At 37.5% G+C, this 20,007-nt stretch overlaps 1 protein-coding gene across 1 annotated transcript in view; it reads right to left on the reverse strand.

The window, feature by feature from the left end:
* LOC106062983 (ATP-dependent RNA helicase DDX1-like) overlaps nucleotides 1–20,007 on the reverse strand; it is a 249,064-nt gene that overhangs the window by 170,954 nt on the left and 58,103 nt on the right. The window contains exons 14-15 of the mRNA XM_056034576.1: nucleotides 19,719–19,742; nucleotides 19,400–19,513 (exon numbers count right to left, since the gene is read on the reverse strand). Of these exons, the coding sequence (XP_055890551.1) occupies nucleotides 19,400–19,513; nucleotides 19,719–19,742 (138 nt within the window). The remainder of the gene's footprint in view (nucleotides 1–19,399; nucleotides 19,514–19,718; nucleotides 19,743–20,007) is intronic.

Genomic DNA, 20,007 nt, shown 5'->3' on the forward strand with positions numbered 1-20,007 from the left:
TTTTGCCTGACAACACAAGCATCAATAAAAATAACAAGATTACAAAGACAGTTTGTGTGGAAACACAAACTCAAAATCGGCCCCCGAAGTGGTCCACCCAGGCAGGCTTCAATATTTTCAGAAAGAACATCCAAATGAAATTATATCAAAGACAAATGAGAGATAAGAATGGAGAAAGAAGGTTGACAGATCTTGTGTAGTGCCCCAACGGTACAGCAGATCAAAGGATAGGTGCAAGTGAATGCAAAGTTAGATGTGAACCTTGCCTAACTAGTTCCCCTTTCAGACCTTGTGGTCTATAGGGCAGATGATGTAAAGGTCATCTGTTTTTGTGGCTTACGGTTAACGAGGGTGTCATGTAGCCAGAACAACGACCAACCACCTTTACTTTTCCCCAACTAATATCAGGTACCCATTGGAGCTGAGTGGACTCAGAGGCACCTAAGGATTCCGAAGTTGAAAATCCCAGTCTTCACCAGGATTCGAACCCGGGGCCCCCGGTTCGGAAGCCAAGCGCTTTACCGCTCAGCTACCGCGCCTCTCCTGGCCTAACTGAAGTCTTATAATAGATGTAATTGTTTTGAAAAGGATCAATCTCTTATTCGAATGCTCAAAAAAAAAGGAAATATTTCCGCAATAAAAAAAATTGTTCACGAAAATGACGTTTACAAGATTACTATTCTTTTTAATTTAGGTCTAACTTATAATGCATACTAATTAGCTTTTTCTCTTTAAAAAACTGCTTGCATAAATGATTTTAAAAATTAGATTTTTTCGCTTTCAGAAAAAAAAAGTTTACGAGATCTAAACGGGACAGACGGACAGACATTTCGCACAAAACTAATAGCGTCTTTTCCCCTTTTGGGGGCCGCTAAAAATTAGTTAATTAACTATTAGTAATTGATTATTTTGTTTGGTATCTCCAACAAGGGAAAGAAATTGCACTTGACTGATTAACTGTTCAACGTATAACTTAATCGGAGAATGCGTTTGGGAGAAATAGCATAATAATTATTTCAGGGGCCTTAAGTCCAACAAAATTTATCTATATCTGTGAATACTGAAGGATTAATCTCCCTTGTTGGTATCAAAAACGTATTGTTTATTAGTAGTAATTAATAGACTAATTGGTTAATGTTTTGCATTGATTCATGTCTTGTGTACGCCAATGAATAATTGTACAAAGTTTCAATTTGATCTGAGAATGGGCGAGAGAGATATGATATGTACACACTTTTTACCAAACAGGCAGACAGAGTGAGTTGATATAAGCTGTGTAAAAAAAAATGCGGGGATGTTCTGGCCATAATAAACCATATATATATATATATATATATATATATATATATATATATATATATATATATATATATATATATATATATATATATATATATATATATATATATATATATATATAATATATTTATACACACACATAAGAAAAAAACATAAGTTACGCAACATTGTGTTATAATTAAGGCTCAAGTTTCTTTTTTGTTACAATTTCAAAACTTATCCTCTTGGGTGAGCTTTTAAAAGCTAGAACCGTCAAAGCTGTTGGAAAATTGGAGGGGACAGTGAACAAAACTTGTTGTGCAATCGGGGGGGGGGGTGGCGGGGGGCACAGGTTAAAGCTATCCCTTCAATAGCCTATGCCTCCACTAAAACATTAAATCTAAATACAAACTTGAAAACTTTTAAAAAAAAGACCCCCTTTCGTAACGCCCCCCTCTACCACGACATACACACACGCCGTGAATTTTAGAACCCCCCCCCCCCCCAAAAAAAAAAAAAAAAGCTTTACACAAAGCCTGAACAGCTTGAATATAAAAGTCACAATCATAAGTTCCAGAATTTGTGTACTATTACTTTGGACTATGACAACAGAAAGAAAAAGTTCTTGTTATTTTACGCAGCTTCCAACCCGCCCCTACCCCCCAAACTTTTTTTTCCCCTCAATAAAATGAACTAAGTTATTCTCTTTCCTTCTACCCAACTCCTATATTTTTCTTTATCACTATTCTCAACACTTTCCTCAACCTAGCGTCTGTCTAGCCACGAAATGTATTAACTATCTAAAAACATGTGTAACTCAATATTGAAATCAAAATGGCCCGTGAGCAAAGAGGGCCGACCTCATACGAGGTACAAAGTCAAACATGGGCGAGGGTGAGCCCCTCAGAATCACGCCACTTTGAGCAGTTCAGTCTCGACTTTACCGGACAACACGAGCCAACAAACGTTCCCCATTTTCTCTTGATCGATTTTTTGTGATCTTCAAATCAACTTGACCGCTCCCCCCGTCCTGTGGGGAGGAATTAACTCGAGTTCACTGACGCGGCATTAAAGATGATTCAGATTAAATGCTTGTCTAGTTTTGTCTAAAAGCATCTCCATTTTATGACAAGAGATCTGAGAGTTATCTACCCACGAAGCTTGGGAGGAGAGAGAAAATTAGTGCGGTTGTCTCCCGTCAACCTTTTATGCGCGGACTGGCTTACTTTCCCTTGCTAGTGGAAAGTAAAGTCTCTCGCCTTGAAGCCACTGACGCAAGTATCCCTTTCACGTATAATTAGGGAAAATGACTGGATTCAAACAAACAAATTAAATCGGGCTGTTCTTTTGAAGCTCTTTCGTGTTGATTCCATTGGTTTGAAACTACAAGGCAACAAAGTGTTAGGATTGGAACAGGAACATGACGAGAAAGGAGGAAAAGAATCAATCAATGGAGATAGTTCCAGGCAGACGATATCACAGCTTCCAGGCAGACGATATCACAGCTGTGTATGTAGAGGTGAGAGAGAGAGAGAGAGAGAGAGAATGAGAAAGCATGAGAGAGAATGACTACGAGAACAAGAGAGAAAGAGAGGGCGTGATAGGGAGAGAAAAAGAGAATGAAACATGATGAAACAGAGAGGGAGGGAGAGACAGAGAGGGAGGGAGAGACAGAGAGAGTCAGAGAGATGATGAGAATGAGAGAACGAAAAAGAATGACATGATGAAACAGAATCAGAAAGAGAAAAAAAAATTAGAGAGATGATAGAGACATTGAGAATGTGAAATTTAAAAATAGACAATGTTACAAAGACAGTTTGTGTGAAAACATAAACTCAAAATCGCCCCCCCCCCCCGAGAGCACAGGCAGGTAAAAAGACAGGTTTCAATATTTTCAGAAACTATGAACTACAAACTATCAACAACTGCGACCCTATCTCCGTCGATTCAAGAAGAGGAGACGCGTGCGTGCCGAAAGTTTCGCCGATACTGATGTAGTGTTAGTCCGACTAACGACTTGATACCAAGGGACTACGGAGATTTATTGATGTTATTATTATTACATTGGCTAAGGGAAATACTGCAATTCTCATTAATCTTAGGGACTCGAAGACAAGCCTTATTATTATTACAGTATTAATATTCATATGCATTCAATGAACTGATGGTTATGAAGATAAATTTTATTATGAGCCTGGCCTAACTCATATTATTGAATTACAATCCGATTTAATTGTTTTGTAAAAGGCAAATCTCCCATTGTAGTCCTCTAAAAAGAAACTTTTCTTTATATTTAAATGTGCAATGGGGAGATTGCGTACTACGCCGCAAGAGTAAAATTTGAAACACCACTTTTTTATTTTTGTTTTAAATTAGGTTAAACTTATATGCATTTTAAATAATGCTTTTCTCTTTTAAAACAAAAAATAAACATTTTGTTTAAAATGAAAGTAATTAGTATGACAGAAAATACTTAAGTAATTTGGTTTTTTTTTTTATTTAAAACAATTTTTTGACAAAATGTACTAGACCGTTTGCATAAATTTGTTAAATATTTTCTAAGAAGTCACCTCCCCTACTCAATCGTCTTCCGTGTTTTTTACTATTAATAGTGAAAAGTTGTAAAAATGGTGTAATTTTATAGAAAATATTGCTCGAATTTAAAAATTAAACTTTTCGCTTTCAGAAAAGAAAATCGTAACCATTGCATCAGAACTTTGAAAGGTCTAAAATATCATGATATCAGATTTTTTTACTTTATTTTCTAGTTTTTGCGATCTAAACGGAACGGACGGACGGACTGACAGACCACACAAAACTAATGGCGGTTATTCCCCTTTCGGGGGACGCTAGAATAAAGAGAGAGAGAGAGAGGGATAAACAGAGCGAGAGGGAGCGAGAGCGAAAAAAAGAGAGAGAAAGAGAGAGAGAGAGAGAAATAAAAACAAAGAGATGCTTCTTTTACATCTAACTCTTTGACAAAGACACACTAGAAGTTAGTCAAGCTTAACGGTTGTTTTCAGTACCTCCCACTCTCTCTCTCTGTTCCCTGCCAGTTTCTCCTCTTCATCCCTCTACTGAGAAAACAGAGGAGAGGAGTGTGTTGGATATACAGGCACAGTTCCACGACCTTTAACAAAGTAGAACGCAGTCAAAGAACAATCCAACCAACATTGAGAAACTACTTTGTTACAGACAATACTTTGATGACATTCCATTTTCCGAAGACCCAATACCCAGGCGACACGCATGACTGAACATCCCGTCCAGTAAATTGATTAAGTAGGTCAGAAAAGTGTTGTTGTTTTTTATTTTTTATTTACGTTCTAGTTGTCCGCGAGAGAGGCAGATCATCTTTGTACGACGTGGCAACGAGCTATTGGTCTACACTGCCCACAGGTTGTGACGTCGCAGGCAAGTGTTCAGGCCTTCTATAACGAGACCAATCGTTATAGAACACTGACCCAAAACTGTCACAACTGGTGGGCAGTCTAGACCAAAACCCAGTTGCCACGTCACTGGTCCGACGTCAGGGCTTCTATAACAATTGGTCTCGGGGATAGACGAGAGTATGAAAAAGGGTGAGGGGGTGTAATGGCTTTACTACAGTGTTTCCCAAACTTTTTACTAATTTGTACCCCTTCTAGAATTTTCGTAATGGTGAGTACCCTTCGCCACCGCCCTCTCGTGGATTTATTTAAATAGCAATCCTTTTTTTTTTTTTATATTTTTTGGGGGTAGGCCTTCATACAAACAACAAATAATAAACGAAAAAAAAAATTATGAGCATTATGAGAATTATGAAATGAACGTTCTATTCTAGATAACATTGATTTGGAGCAAAGAGAAGGGTGACATTGTGTTTGGATGACAAATCATCAGAATTTGGTTCCCTATTTGTTAATTTGTATCTGTGAAGCGATTTTGTTCGACTTAATGTCTAAAACTACTGAAAAAGCAGTTAACCACCGAACATAACAAATGGGTATTTAAATAGAATCAGCACAGTTAATGGGGTACAAGTAGCGTCAAACGAGCACCTCACTTTGGGGAAACATAGCTCTACTACAATGAAGCGATTGTCAATCCCAAGGTCTACCCCTCTCTTTCAATCTCGTCGCCACTACGTCTTCATAATCTCGCGTAGTTTGGAACATTCACTAATTACTTGTCAGACAGACTGGCAAAACTTTCGCCACTTCATAACAATCTTAATTACCAAAAATAACGGGAAAATATATATATTGTTATGTACATGAAAAATACGTACGACACAAACACACATACAAAAACATAGATATGTTTCATTTTTTTGAAAGAAATAAAACAATGAACGTAAATAATGTGACCAAAACGTTTCGCGCCAAAACGTCCCGTGCGCCAAAACAGCTGCGCCAAAAACGGACGCGCCAAATCTGCTGCGCCAAAACAGCCGCACCAAAACGACTGCGCCAAAACGGCTGCACCAAAACGTCATGCTTCGGTCAATCTCCACGTGCCTTTTTTAATTAGTCTTGTTTAAATCAGTAGCAAAACATATACAATGTTTTCAAAACGTTAACCCTCGTCGTCTCGCTTATCAACCATAACTTTTAAACCTAATGCCAGCAATGCTGTTTTATCAATATAATTACTGCTTGGACCATTCCGATAACAGCCTGAATAAATGTATCAATTATTGACCAGCTTGACTATTACGTGATGGGCAAAAACAGTCAAGTCCATTTCAATGTTTTAACTACCGGCGGTGGCCAGAGTGGTCTGAAATGTTCTTTTACGTCCGCCCATCTTTTAGTGCTGACATTTGCTGTTTGAAAGTCAACATGGAAGTGACGCTGAGCTGGGACAAAGTCAAGAGATCATTATTTGGTCGCCCCCATCGCGCTGACAAGATAACGCGACATTCCAAGTCCTAGTTGATGTCGGCGTTTAGTTGGTTAAGTCAACAGCAGGTAGAAGCTTTGTCAAATCAAAACCGCGAGCGTTAAGTAAGGCTGGAGAAATAAAGTGTGTGGTGATCTCATCGTGCTAAACCAAGTCAAGTAGACCAAGTCAAGTAGACCAAGTCAAGTAAACCAAGTCAAGTAAACCAAGTCAAGTAGACCGAGTCAAGTAAACCATGTCAAGTAAACCAAGTCAAGTAAACCAAGTCAAGTAAACCAAGTCAAGTAGACCAAGTCAAGTAAACCAAGTCAAGTAGACCAAGTCAAGTAAACCAAGTCAAGTAGACCAAGTCAAGTAAACCAAGTCAAGTAAACCAAGTCAAGTAGACCAAGTCAAGTAGACCAAGTCAAGTAGACCCAGTAAAAACAAACAAAAGTATCTTTCAGAGATGTGTCACGTCATTCTTTAACGTATACAAATTCAATCAGATTCCATCGCCACTTCAGCCAAACTCAAGATACGCTTAGATCTATACACATACAGGGCTGGGTTTAAGGGAGGGAGGGGGGGGGGCTATTGCCCGTGGGACCACATGGGAAAAAAAGCTCCACATTAAAGAAAACAAAAATCCGAATTTCGACGGGTCAGGAACTATTACGTTGTAGTTGGTTTGCTGTTGTTGTTTTTAATATAGTTTTTTTTTTCCGCATTCGTGCCAGCACTACTTCCAATGTTACGGTCTTTATTAAAAAGTGTACGAGCCTCCACCAAAATCCTGCCCCCGGGGCCTCCAGTTACTAAACTCCGGCCCTGTACATATCGATAACGTCTAGCAGAAGAGTTCAAACTGAAAGCGCCATTCTGTATGGCTGGTGGCCTTGGCGTCAATACAAACTCGAGGTTTCCGTGTCGGATGACCCTCGTGCTCTTTTCAAGCGGAAGCCAAAAAGCTCATTAAATTACAATTAATTAGTTTTATGTCGTTTCAAATAGCTGATTGACGTTAAAGGGTTTATATTCATTGTCTTTACGTGACACAAGAGGCAAGATTCCTACAAGTCCACTTTCTATTTTAATAGTCTACACGGCTATTGATTTTTTGGTTTGTATCTCTATATTTCTGAACAAAAGAATTATCCTAGTTCCACTCTGAACTTTGACCTCTACCTTTGAACAGTGTAACGGAGTTCACTCATTAGTCTCTACACCAAAAGGTTTCAGGAGCGCAGACTATATGTTGCCACAGACGTTAGTCCGAGAAAGGAAAACAACAAAGTCATTTGTCAACTCAACAGCAGACGACGAGATAGTGAAATGATTCTTTTTGTTGTGACTAGATTTACATTGTAAAAATTGGGACAAGGTCTGACAGGCAGCAAAAACAATTTCTCAGCTCGAGTCGCACAAGTACAAGTCCTTAATTATAAGTAGACACGTTTTAGCGTACTGATTACGCATCTAAGTGTGGGGGTTGTAATATCTGACGTACTGATTACGCATCTAAGTGTGGGTGTTGTAATATCTGACGTACTGATTACGCATCTAAGTGTGGGTGTTGTAATATCTGACGTACTGATTACGCATCTAAGTGTGGGTGTTGTAATATCTGACGTACTGATTACGCATCTAAGTGTGGGGTTGTAATATCTGACGTACTGATTACGCATCTAAGTGTGGGGGTTGTAATATCTGACGTACTGATTTCGCATCTAAGTGTGGGGTTGTAATATCTGACGTATTGATTACGCATCTAAGTGTGGGGGTTGTAATATCTGACGTACTGATTACGCATCTAAGTGTGGGGGTTGTAATATCTGACGTACTGATTACGCATCTAAGTGTGGGGTTGTAATATCTGACGTACTGATTACGCATCTAAGTGTGGGGTTGTAATATCTGACGTACTGATTACGCATCTATGTGTGGGGGTTGTAATATCTGACGTACTGATTACGCATCTAAGTGCGGGGTTGTAATATCTGACGTACTGATTACGCATCTAAGTGTGGGGTTGTAATATCTGACGTACTGATTACGCATCTATGTGTGGGGGTTGTAATATCTGACGTACTGATTACGCATCTAAGTGCGGGGTTGTAATATCTGACGTACTGATTACGCATCTAAGTGTGGGGTTGTAATATCTGACATACTGATTACGAATCTAAGTGTGGGGTTGTTATATCTGACATACTGCTTACGAATCTAAGTGTGGGGGTTGTAATATCTGACATACTGATTACGAATCTAAGTGTGGGGGTTGTAATATCTGACATACTGATTACGAATCTAAGTGTGGGGTTGTAATATCTGACATACTGATTACGAATCTAAGTGTGAGGGTTGTAATATCTGACATACTGATTACGAATCTAAGTGTGGGGTTGTAATATCTGACATACTGATTACGAATCTAAGTGTGGGGTTGTAACGTCTAATGTACACGAATCTAAGTTTGTAGTTGTATTGTCTGATGTACAGATCACGAATGTAAGTTTGTAGTTGTATTGTCTGATGTACAGATCACGAATGTAAGTTTGTAGTTGTATTGTCTGATGTACAGATCACGAATCTAAGTTTGTAGTTGTATTGTCTGATGTACAGATCACGAATCTAAGTTTGTAGTTGTATTGTCCGATGTTCAGATTTGGAAGCTAAGTGTAGAGGTGCAAGAGAATCAGAAAAAGGTTTATACTAGTGGGTCTCAGAATTTTCCGGCTTTTTTCAAATCACATTGCTGTACATTACTTTTTCTACATGATTATATATTGAAAACTACACCGGCGATAATCTAAACATTTCTAATGTTTGGATTATAAATCAGATTTGTAGAATACGTTTTGTTATTGAAGTTTTCTTTTTTTTCCACCATGTTCTCATGAACGTCATGGAGAGAAGTGCCGAACATAAAAAAAAAGTCGGCTGCCAACGTCTCTTGACAACCTGCAGAGTGTGTCCATGTAAAGTGTTAGAGCCAACCTTCAGGCAGACAATGTGCAGTTCTGCTTTGCATGCTTGTTCTCTAACAGCGTGTGTGTGTGTAATGCATGTTGATATTAAACTGGACAAGAGAGAACTCAAAGAGCTTAGCATCTTAATGAAATATATGCTAGCCAGTAGCCTAAAACAGACGACGGGGTAAAAAAAAAAGAAAACGCTCCAAGCTTGTTATCCATTTCTACGTAAATTTCCTTCATCAAATGCTGAGACAACAAAAGATATATCCAATTAGAGGAGCAACAACAAGAAGTGGAAACCCCACTACAAAAAAAAAACTGCGGTATATCTACATTCTCAAGAGAAAACAAAAAAGTTTGAAATCATTTGAAAGAAATATGAAAATCTGATCAAAGCAAAGAAAATAAAACACAGGCCAGTCAATAACCAGATTATTACAATACACTTTCTTAAAATGTTAGCAAATCATCACAAGAAGTCTTCACATAGTGACTACTAGAACTTGGGAATAGCTAGCTATTTATTCGTATTTTCGACCGTAGATAAACATCCCCAAGATGTTTCGGTTAGCCCTACTGACGGCGTTCAACCTAGACGCGATCGTTACACTAGGCCTCGACACTGACCTACGACGTCGCAACCTGTGGGCAGTGGAGGCCAATAGCTGTACGTCAGACATGGGACGTGGCAACAAGCTATTGGTCTCCCCTTACCATAGGTTGCCGCGTCAGTTGCTCAAGCCCGCTGTAGCGATGGGTCTCGGTTTAACACACATTATCATATGGTGTTCAATTTCATTAGTTAATCTGTACATCGGGCCATGTGGGGTCGCATTTGGCCACGTCAGCGACCATATGCTTTTATTTGCCAAAGATGAATTTTACGGACGTTTTTAAAATGTCACGTTAAAACTCTGAATCTTGACTGTCTTCCAAACACTTCTAGCCTCTTTTTGGAAATATGACCAAGATGCTCTTTACAAATCCATTGCTGATTATCATTTGTACCGAGAAACAAATAGGCAACGAAAAAAAAAAATACAATGTTCTTAGAACTATTTGTTGTTTTTTTTTTTTCATAAAGTTACTTTAGTTATGGATAAAAAAAAATTGATAGAATGCAACTGAAAAGTAACAAAAAAAACTTTTATTTTAATATATTTTTGTATTAAAATTAATTATCCAATGTCAAATATAATTTCAAAAAAAAAAAAAAAATTTTTAATATGTTTTGGTTCAGTTCAGGTTTCGAACTCGTGACAGTGTCAGCTGCTACAAAATAGCTGCTACAAAATATGCATTTATTCGGCCAGCGAGCAAGGTAGATTTGTGCGATTATTTATTGCTACGTTCATTAAATGGATATCTAGATCTCACACTAGACCTAAGCTCCGATTTAGAACTCTTTTAAGATTTAGTCTAAATATACTTGTAGATCTAAAATCTAGATATAATCTATATTACATTTGGGTATATAAGCAACGCTTATAAACTTCAATAAAATTGTAGCAACTTTAAATTTACTCAGTTAGCGCAATTGCGATAATACGTCTGACTACGCCATGTTGGCTCTAGACCTAGATATAGTCTCCAGCCAAATTTATTTCATTTTTTTACCTTGAAAAATGATAAAGGTAAAACTAGAGTTTTCCCAGTGTGTCTGTTACAGCTTTCTATTATATTTGTAATTATAGCCCGCTAGAAAGTACCTTGGTCTATCTCTACGTCTAGGTGTCCCTGGGTTTAGCTGTAGTTACGAATAAAACAATGAACAACTCGATAAAACACAGAAAGTTTAATAACCATCACGCCCTCCTTTTTTTTTTTTTGAAAACGAACACACTTCTGGTTATTAGCGCATTTGTAAAAATAGATTATATACTCATCCGTGACAGTGGCCAACAGGCTAGTAATTCTTTTCTCAACGATATACATCCACTGTTACATTTCTACAAACATCAATAGAGTCAATTTTGAGTTCAGCAGTCCTCCCACCCACCACGAAGGAGTGACTTGAATAGACATATTGTAATAAGTAAAATAAAAAAATAGTAGAAAGCAAAAGGTTTGTAAATCTTAATCATATCTAAGTAAAAAAAAACACACACACACACACACAAAAAACGAACTTCAGAAGCATCCAATGATGAGATGTAGATGAAAGACAAGAGGTTCCAATCGTGTTGATGTTCTAGAAGATGTTGGCTAATCCATTTGGCCGTCGTCACCTTCAGCAAATCTCACACCAGAATATTAGCCGGCTTTTTTTTCTCTCCCCCCCCCCCCCCAATAGTAAGAAAGAGCTAAATTGGAGGTTTTTACGAGCTGATCGAAAATTGGAAAGCTCCAGAGTCTCTCGCGTAGATCTAGGTCTAGATTGAGCTGAGTTCAATTTTTTTTTTTTTTTAGAGAATTTTGTTTTTCGTTTTTTAGTGGTTAGACAAATTTGTAATAGAATAGAAACACAACTGCATTTCAGTATATAAGTTTTACCAGAAAAGACCGTTTTATGGTGAGATTATTATGTTTGAAATGTCCGACAGATCTTATTTAAATATTTAATAAGCAAAAAAAAAAAAATACTTTTTAAAAAAAGCAGCCAAGCTTATACAGGAGAAAGAACTGCACATTTACAACTGTATCGCTCAATACTTTAAGATTTATATCCCTTTTATATCAAACAAAGTTTATTAATTACCACTAATTAATTAATTAATTGTTGTTTTAAATTGATTCACACTTTGTTAAGGAAAATGGGTAATTGCGCAAAGTTTGAACTTGATCCGAGGAATGGGAGGTGGGAGAAACAAGGTGTACAAAAGTCTGACCTCACAGACAGACAACTGTGTATAGAGTTCGGAAACTTAATTGATAGGGTTCAAGGAAACACACACACTCTCTCTCTCTCTCCCTCCATCTGTCTCTTTCTCTCTCTCATTTGCTTAGTGATTCTTACATATGTTTTGTTTGTTTTGTAAAATGTTTGACATGTTTCGGATGTTCCTTCAGAGTTGAAGATGGTTTACTTCCTAGTCCAAACCTCCCGCAGGACGACGGGGGATGGGAGCGGGCAGGGTTTGAACCCTCGACCGTCGATAAATCCGAACGACAGTCCAGCGCGCAAACCGCACGACCAGGCAGCCATCCATGCTGTCTGAAACATGACACCACCAACAAGTAATAGATCGCTGACGTGGATATACACTATAAATCTGTATAAGTAGACTAAAGCAAGTCACGTCACTGGGTTTTTGAAACTCATTAAGAGAATTGGGTCGCTTTGTTTCAAGTCTGCCCTTCAAGGTTTTAGTTAATGCATTCTTTTTAAATGTCAACTGACTGATTGAGACAAGTATCGACCTACTGCGTACAAAAATATAAACTTTTTTTTAACAGTGCGTCTTTCTCGGAAGACCTTCTTTGACAAGACCTGTCTCGATCTGGTTTATTTATTGACTGGTAGGTATACAAATCAATTCATTGTTATTTCGCGTTCTTGTGAAATTGTTTGTGTTTATTTTGTTTGAATGTTTCACTAACGTCGTCAGAATGTGTTCAGAGCATTGATTTTGTGTGTTGTCTTGAGTTTATCATTGATTGATTTTGTGTGTTGTCTTGAGTTTATCATTGATTGATTTTGTGTGTTGTCTTGAGTTTATCATTGATTGATTTTGTGTGTTGTCTTGATTTTATCATTGATTGATTTTGTGTGTTGTCTTGAGTTTATCATTGATTGATTTTGTGTGTTGTCTTGAGTTTATCATTGATTGATTTTGTGTGTTGTCTTGAGTTTATCATTGATTGATTTTGTGTGTTGTCTTGAGTTTATCATTGATTGATTTTGTGTGTTGTCTTGAGTTTATCATTGATTGATTTTGTGTGTTGTCTTGAGTTTATCATTGATTGATTTTGTGTGTTGTCTTGAGTTTATCATTGATTGATTTTGTGTGTTGTCTTGAGTTTATCATTGATTGATTTTGTGTGTTGTCTTGAGTTTATCATTGATTGATTTTGTGTGTTGTCTTGAGTTTATCATTGATTGATTTTGTGTGTTGTCTTGAGTTTATCATTGATTGATTTTGTGTGTTGTCTTGAGTTTATCATTGATTGATTTTGTGTGTTGTCTTGAGTTTATCATTGATTGATTTTGTGTGTTGTCTTGAGTTTATCATTGATTGATTTTGTGTGTTGTCTTGAGTTTATCATTGATTGATTTTGTGTGTTGTCTTGAGTTTATCATTGATTGATTTTGTGTGTTGTCTTGAGTTTATCATTGATTGATTTTGTGTGTTGTCTTGAGTTTATCATTGATTGATTTTGTGTGTTGTCTTGAGTTTATCATTGATTGATTTGTGTGTTGTCTTGAGTTTATCACTGGCTGCTTCGTGCAAAGTCAAAACATTTTTAAACTTGTTCGTTATTCTTTTCACAATTTATTAGGCTTGTTTTCATTTAAAAGGCTCCAAGTTATAAATTTATAATATAATGTAGGTCTTGGATTGTCCACATTTTTAAAGATGTATAACTCGTAAGTGAAGTATATAATATGTGTCTTTTTTTTATATAAGAAAATTCTAAATATAATTTTAGAAGTGCGATTACAAATAGGTTGAGTTAGATATGATTGTAAGATTAGAACTCGCCCTAATGAAATAGAAAGTTAAAGCCTTCACCTTCGCCAATCCCTTTGTCTGATAAACCGTTGGGGCATCACACATGATCTGTCGACCATCTTTCTCCATTTTTTTGTCTTTTGCCTTGAATATCAATTCTTTTAATGACAGGCCCGTCCACTTTTATATAAAAGCTTGTAAAGTTCTCAGTTATAAATTTAATGTATAAAAGGAGACTTGTTTAGATTATCCTCTTGATTTATTATGAATAGGTAAACACGCGCTCGTCAATCTTTCACCACGTGCTCGTCTGGATCTAGACATGTCTCCTTGACATCTGTCCTCAGTGATCATAAGTCTAAGAGACATTGCTTTGTATCATCAGTTTGTTTTTCTAGTTTGTCAACTGCTGGCATTATTGTTGATATCTGTGAAGATTGTTAACATATAATACTCTAGTAATTGAAACGCTCACAGAAGTAAATAAAAATACCGAGAATCGTGACAAGCCATGACGTCATATTCGTTGTTATTTTCTTTATCTTTGTTCTCATTATGAAGCTGGGTATTTAGAGAACCAGTCCCTGATCTGAGTGGTTTCCAGACCCAAACAATTTGTCTTCTAAAACGGTGTGTTCTCTGTCTGATTCCTAATAAGTTATGCAGATTTGAAGGAATTTTCCCCAGCATTCTCTGGTCACACTCCACATAGCCATGTTTCGCTCGTCCCGATTGGTTAAGCTTCCAAAACATGGACATGTCTTATTTCTGTGGTGGCCTGTACGGAGGAGTAAAAAAAAGAAAAGGGAGGGGGGTTTTGATTCTTGATTGTTAATTTAAAAAGATACACTCGATTCTACGTGATTTTAGCATGTCTATATGTAAGTCGTCCATTCTTTTAGAAATGCGTGTAAAATGTTTGACATGTTTCTGATGTTCCTTCAAAGTTGAAGATAGTTTACTTTCTAGATCAAACCTCCCGCAGGACGACGGGGGATGGGAGCAGGCAGGGTACCAGGGACCATCGATAAGTCCGAACAACAGCCCAGCTCGCAAACCGCACGACCAGGCAGCCATCCTGTCTATTCATGTTGTCTTCTCATCGCTTTCTCTGTCTGCCTCTTCTTTTTCCTCGTACTGTTCCTTGAAGGAAGATCTTTGCGAGCCCTGAGAACCTTGTGCCACAGAGTTTTAGTTTGCGTTTATCAACAGTAGTTAGCAGATCGTAGTGGGGTCCAATCGCTGAACTAATCCTGTCTTTAATCTCTTCGTTTGTGATGCGGTCTTTATCTAGGATCTTTCTGTAGCATCTAAATTCCATTGCTAGGATCTTCCTCTCTAGTTCTGCAGTCAGCATACAAGATTCGCAAGCATATAAGAATGTCACCATGACCTGGGAGCGCATCAGTACGATTTCAGTGTCGAGGGCTATGCCTTCGTATTTTTATATATTGTTTTGAGTTTTGCAAGAGCTGCAGTTGGCTGTGCGATTCTGGCCTATGATCAGGCTGTGTTCCTTCATCTGAGATGATAGCTCAGAGGTATTTAAAACTACTGACACTATTATTAATACTTTCCTCCAAAAACATACAAATTATTATTACCTCATAACTAGAGACTTAAACACTCTCTATGTTTTCTCGAGAAGGGCCCTTCTTATGTCACCCATGAAAGGATAAAACCTACATCTGTGTACACGCAGTTCGGTTACAGGATTTATCTCCCAAGAACAGAATACCTATCTATGTCATCTGTACATAAGAACTAGACAAGCCTGGTTAAATTTTGTTCTCCTTATCAAGTGTTTGAAATTCTTTTAATACTCTACAGATGGAATTAATTAGACACGATTTAATTATCTCCCCAGGTGGCCAGGAGCTTAGATCAATGTTATTAGAAAACAAAAAACAAAAAACTGAGTGAAACAAAAAACAAAAGCGGATGTCCAGAACTTGGAAGCGAGGGAAATATGTGCCTTACATTGCTAAAGAAATTAAAATTTCTTTTTTTGGAAATGTTCTTCCGATGGAAAAAAAAAAGAAGAAGAAGAATAGACATGTAGGAAAAATCTGGACAGGTCATGGAAACTTGTTCTTGTAAAGATTTTTGATAAAAAAATTAATGTTATTTATTTTGGGATGTTCAAGTCTTCAGGAGATGTATGAAGGGTCAAAGTCTCTATAGGCCTATGTCTTTGTATGTAGGCCTATGTCAATATGTATGGAGGTTTATGTCTATGTGTATGTAGATCTATGTCTATATGTGTGTAGTTATATGTCTATATGTATGTAGGTCTATGTCTATAAGTATGTAGGTCTATGTCTTATAAGTATGTAGGCCTATGTCTATATGTATGTAGGCCTATGTCTTATAAGTATGTAGGCCTATGTCTATATGTATGTAGGCCTATGTCTAAATGTATGTAGGTCTATGTCTATATTTATGTAGGTCTATGTCTATATGTATGTAGGTCTATGTCTATATGTATGTAGGTCTAGGTCTATGTGTATGTAGGTCTATGTGTATCTGTATGTAGGTCTAGGTCTATCTGTATGTAGGTCTAGGTCTAAGTAGGTGTATGTAGGGCTAGGTCTATGTAGGTGTATGTCTAAAAATGTATACAGGTCGAAATCTCTATTTATTATATATGTGTATGTCTATGTCTGTGGGTCGATGTGTTAAACTAAGAATTAGATGTTGACTGTAGCTTGCTGTTATCCATACTTCTAGACTTACTGCACTAGCCTATGTTGAGTATATACTATTGATCCGTGCTTACATGTCAAAAAACAAAAAAAAAACAAACTCGTAGCTAATTATGTAGGCACTGCATGAAAAAAGTAATTTCTTTCGTAATTACACTATAAAACTCAAACTCTTTTGGTATAATTGTTTTCAACCAGTTATGGCTCTCTAGTCTCTACTGAGTTTGAGCGGTCATGTTACACAGAGGTCCTCAAACTATTTGTTTTATCCGGAAACCCTTTATAAAGTCTAAACTTGCTCACGGACCCCTACGTGAAAAAGCTACATAAATGCTTAGTATTAGTATTAGTATATAAATATATAGTATATATATTAGTATATGACTTATATAAGTTACGAATGTAAAAAAGGGAACACCTCTTTTTGAGGTAAATTTATTAAAATAAAAACGTTTGTATAAAATAAAATTTAAAATATTAATGACTTGGATGAGGTTGAGATTTTATTTGAGAATATGTATATATAAATATATATAAATATAAATATAATATATATAGATAATAAATATATAAAAATAAATATATTTATGTCTTGTCTGGCTCGGGCTCAGATTTGCGAAGACGTTCATGACGCCACTAAACCCACGTTTTACCAAATAAGAAAAAGGGAATGCAGTCAACAATGTATGCACCATGCAGAACATACATTAGGAATGGTTTGCCCACGCACAGAAGGGTTTCAAACCCAGTCGGGATTAATCAAGTGAAGACGATCTTCAAATCTTAGGAGTCGCCATGGAATAGTCCTTAGTAAACATATTAAACAGCAGGGGGCGAGCGATTTTTATTCAAATTACCCGATTGCATAAACTGACTTTTAGCGAGAGTTGTAGACATTTTTTTTGCATCTTTCTGAGGACCCCTTTCGGTCTTCTCTATGGTCCGCGTACCGCAGTTTGAGAAACACTGATGTAATAAACTGCACTCATCGTAAATCTTCGGAAATCGACGACAACGCCTATCGCCTATAATGGCTTGTGAAATTGACTCTATCTGTTCCCAAGCTGTTAAGGAGAATAGTGTCTTTCAGGTGCATAATTGAGTGAAACTTCTCTTCAAGGTGTGTTGGGTGTTAGCGTGCTGAATGGTCATGCCTTGGATCTATGTTGGTTGGCTGCCTGGTCGTGCGGTTTGCAAGCTGGACTGTCGTTCGGACTTATCGATGGTCCCGGGTTCAAACCCTGCCCGCTCCCTTCCCCCGTCGTCCTGCGGGAGGTTTGGACTAGGAAGTAATTATCTTCAGCTCTGAAGGAACATCCGAAATAAGTAAAAAAAACATGTTGATTGTAGGTTTATGTTTTTAAAAAAATGTTTCCTGCATGTCGGTGTTCAGAGAGGGCTCAACTTGAGCAGACGTAAACAGCTGACACACGTACACTGCTCCGTGTTCCTATTTCTTGACCAAAGAGTCACAGGGCAGGAGAAGAGAACGTAATCTAATAATAGAATATACAATGAAAAGAAAAGGAGTTGCGTCCCCCTATTCAGACCTTGCGATCCATCGGGCAGACGATGTAAAAGTCATCTGCTTCTGTGGCCCACGGTTAACGAGGGTGTCATGTGGCCAGCACAACGACCAGCTGACTTTACTTTCACCCAACTAATACCAGGTACCCATTTGAGCTGGGTGGACTCAGAGGCGCCAGAGAATTCGAAATGTAAAATCCCAGTCTTCCCAGAATCGAACCCCGCTTTGGAAGCCAAGCGCTTTACCACTCAGCCACCTAGCCTCCTTTATTTTACAAAGCTTACATTAACTTCGTCAGTCGTCTGTCTGGGTACATGGTTTTACACGTTTTTTCTCTCCTTATTTCCATCCTCGGATCATCTTAAAATTTCGCACGACCATTCATTGTCTACACGAATCAGTCTCCAAGTGTAACAAATTATTTAAATTAATTAACTAATGGGTAATCAACTTAATTTTTTTTAAGAGAAAAAGGGGAGATATATCTTGCAGTATGGTTGTGCGGTACTTTCCCTTTTTAAGCTTCAGCGTTATTTTTTAAAGTATTTTTAAACTGTTCAGCGTATTGTAACAAGTAGTAACCGAGTGTGTAACAGGAAAGCTGATGTTTCCCCATTCAATAATGACACTAGTTGTGCTACAATGCACATAGGCGACGTCCTGCTAGGGGCTCAGCAATTTTTTTAAAGTATGCCATTGTTTACTTTATGTTATGCCGGGGGGGGGGGAGGGACAACAATTTCATGGCAATGTCAAGGTCGAAAGGCTAAAAGGGATGAGGAGGGTAGGCTGAATATCTACTGAACGCGAAAACACTTCCATCAATCAGGTTCAATATATACATCTTAATGCCCATGTGTAACAAGACAGAACTCCAATGTTTACGCCTTCTCATGTGACATAAAGCCGCTTTACAAGCGACCTTCAGTGAACTTGAACTTTAAGCGGGAAAAATGCGCCACAAGTGAGCAAGCTTCCAAACGGTGAGCAGATGTCTGGAGATGACAGGTTATATAATTTTAATTACCTCCTTTTATCCGAAACAAGGAACTCTCGCCCTCCTGGCGTTATGTCATCTGTTTTTCTTAATTAAGTCATTGTTGAACTTTTAAGTTAGTATGTTTCATCGAAATGGACCTCACTCCCCAATCGTAAATAAACACATTTAGCCACGTCATAATAGTGATAAAACAATGGGAAAATTACGTATCACGTGACTGCCACTGTGGATTACATAATTTGTATAGAAGATATATAGAATCGCGTGGCTAAATGTTAAGTTTGTTTACGATTGGTGAATGAGGTCCATTAAGTAAATCTTGGGATCAATTCTCTAGCTGATACTCTAGTCATGCCGATGTTCTCAGAGGTCCTAAAGAAATGCAACGGAGGGAATTCTTGTTGTTGTTATGGTGTTATTAAGTTAGACCTTACCCCCTTGGCCATGGCATCCATTTGTTCTTTCACATTCACGCCGCCGATGATCAGGAGTTCCCGAACATCCGGGTTACTAAGATGCTTCTTGAACTTCTGTATCTGGGACAGAGTCTAGAGAGACACAAAAAGGCACAGATAAAAAAGTGTGAATGGCATGACTGAAAGTTGAAGTCTTTTATATTGATAACAAAACACAAGGACAACATTTTTTGCTGATATAATAGAGAGCACTAGGGGGAAAGAACTAACGTTGAATTATTGCTACGAGTTATGTAACTTGAAAGTCTGTAAGCCAAAAAAATTGTAAATGACTAACCTGTTCTGCTAGCTCCCTGGAAGGCTGCGGAGTGCAAACAACGATAGGTGATAAAAGCATTGAACATTAGAACAAAGCCAATAATGGAACATTTTATTTAACTTGACATTTTTATTTAAATTGATTCTACAAAATGTGGGCTTCTTCGTGCAATATCAAATTGTTCTCAATAAATCGTTTCAGCCTCTCGATGTGAAGATTGATCAAATAGATAACCATTAGATAAACAAATATTATCTTATCTTATATAATACAGACGTTACTTCAAAAAAAAGAAGATGATTACGTC

The sequence above is a fragment of the Biomphalaria glabrata genome, chromosome 7 (genome assembly GCF_947242115.1).
Source record: "Biomphalaria glabrata chromosome 7, xgBioGlab47.1, whole genome shotgun sequence".
In the NCBI taxonomy this organism is placed as follows: Eukaryota; Metazoa; Mollusca; class Gastropoda; family Planorbidae; genus Biomphalaria; species Biomphalaria glabrata.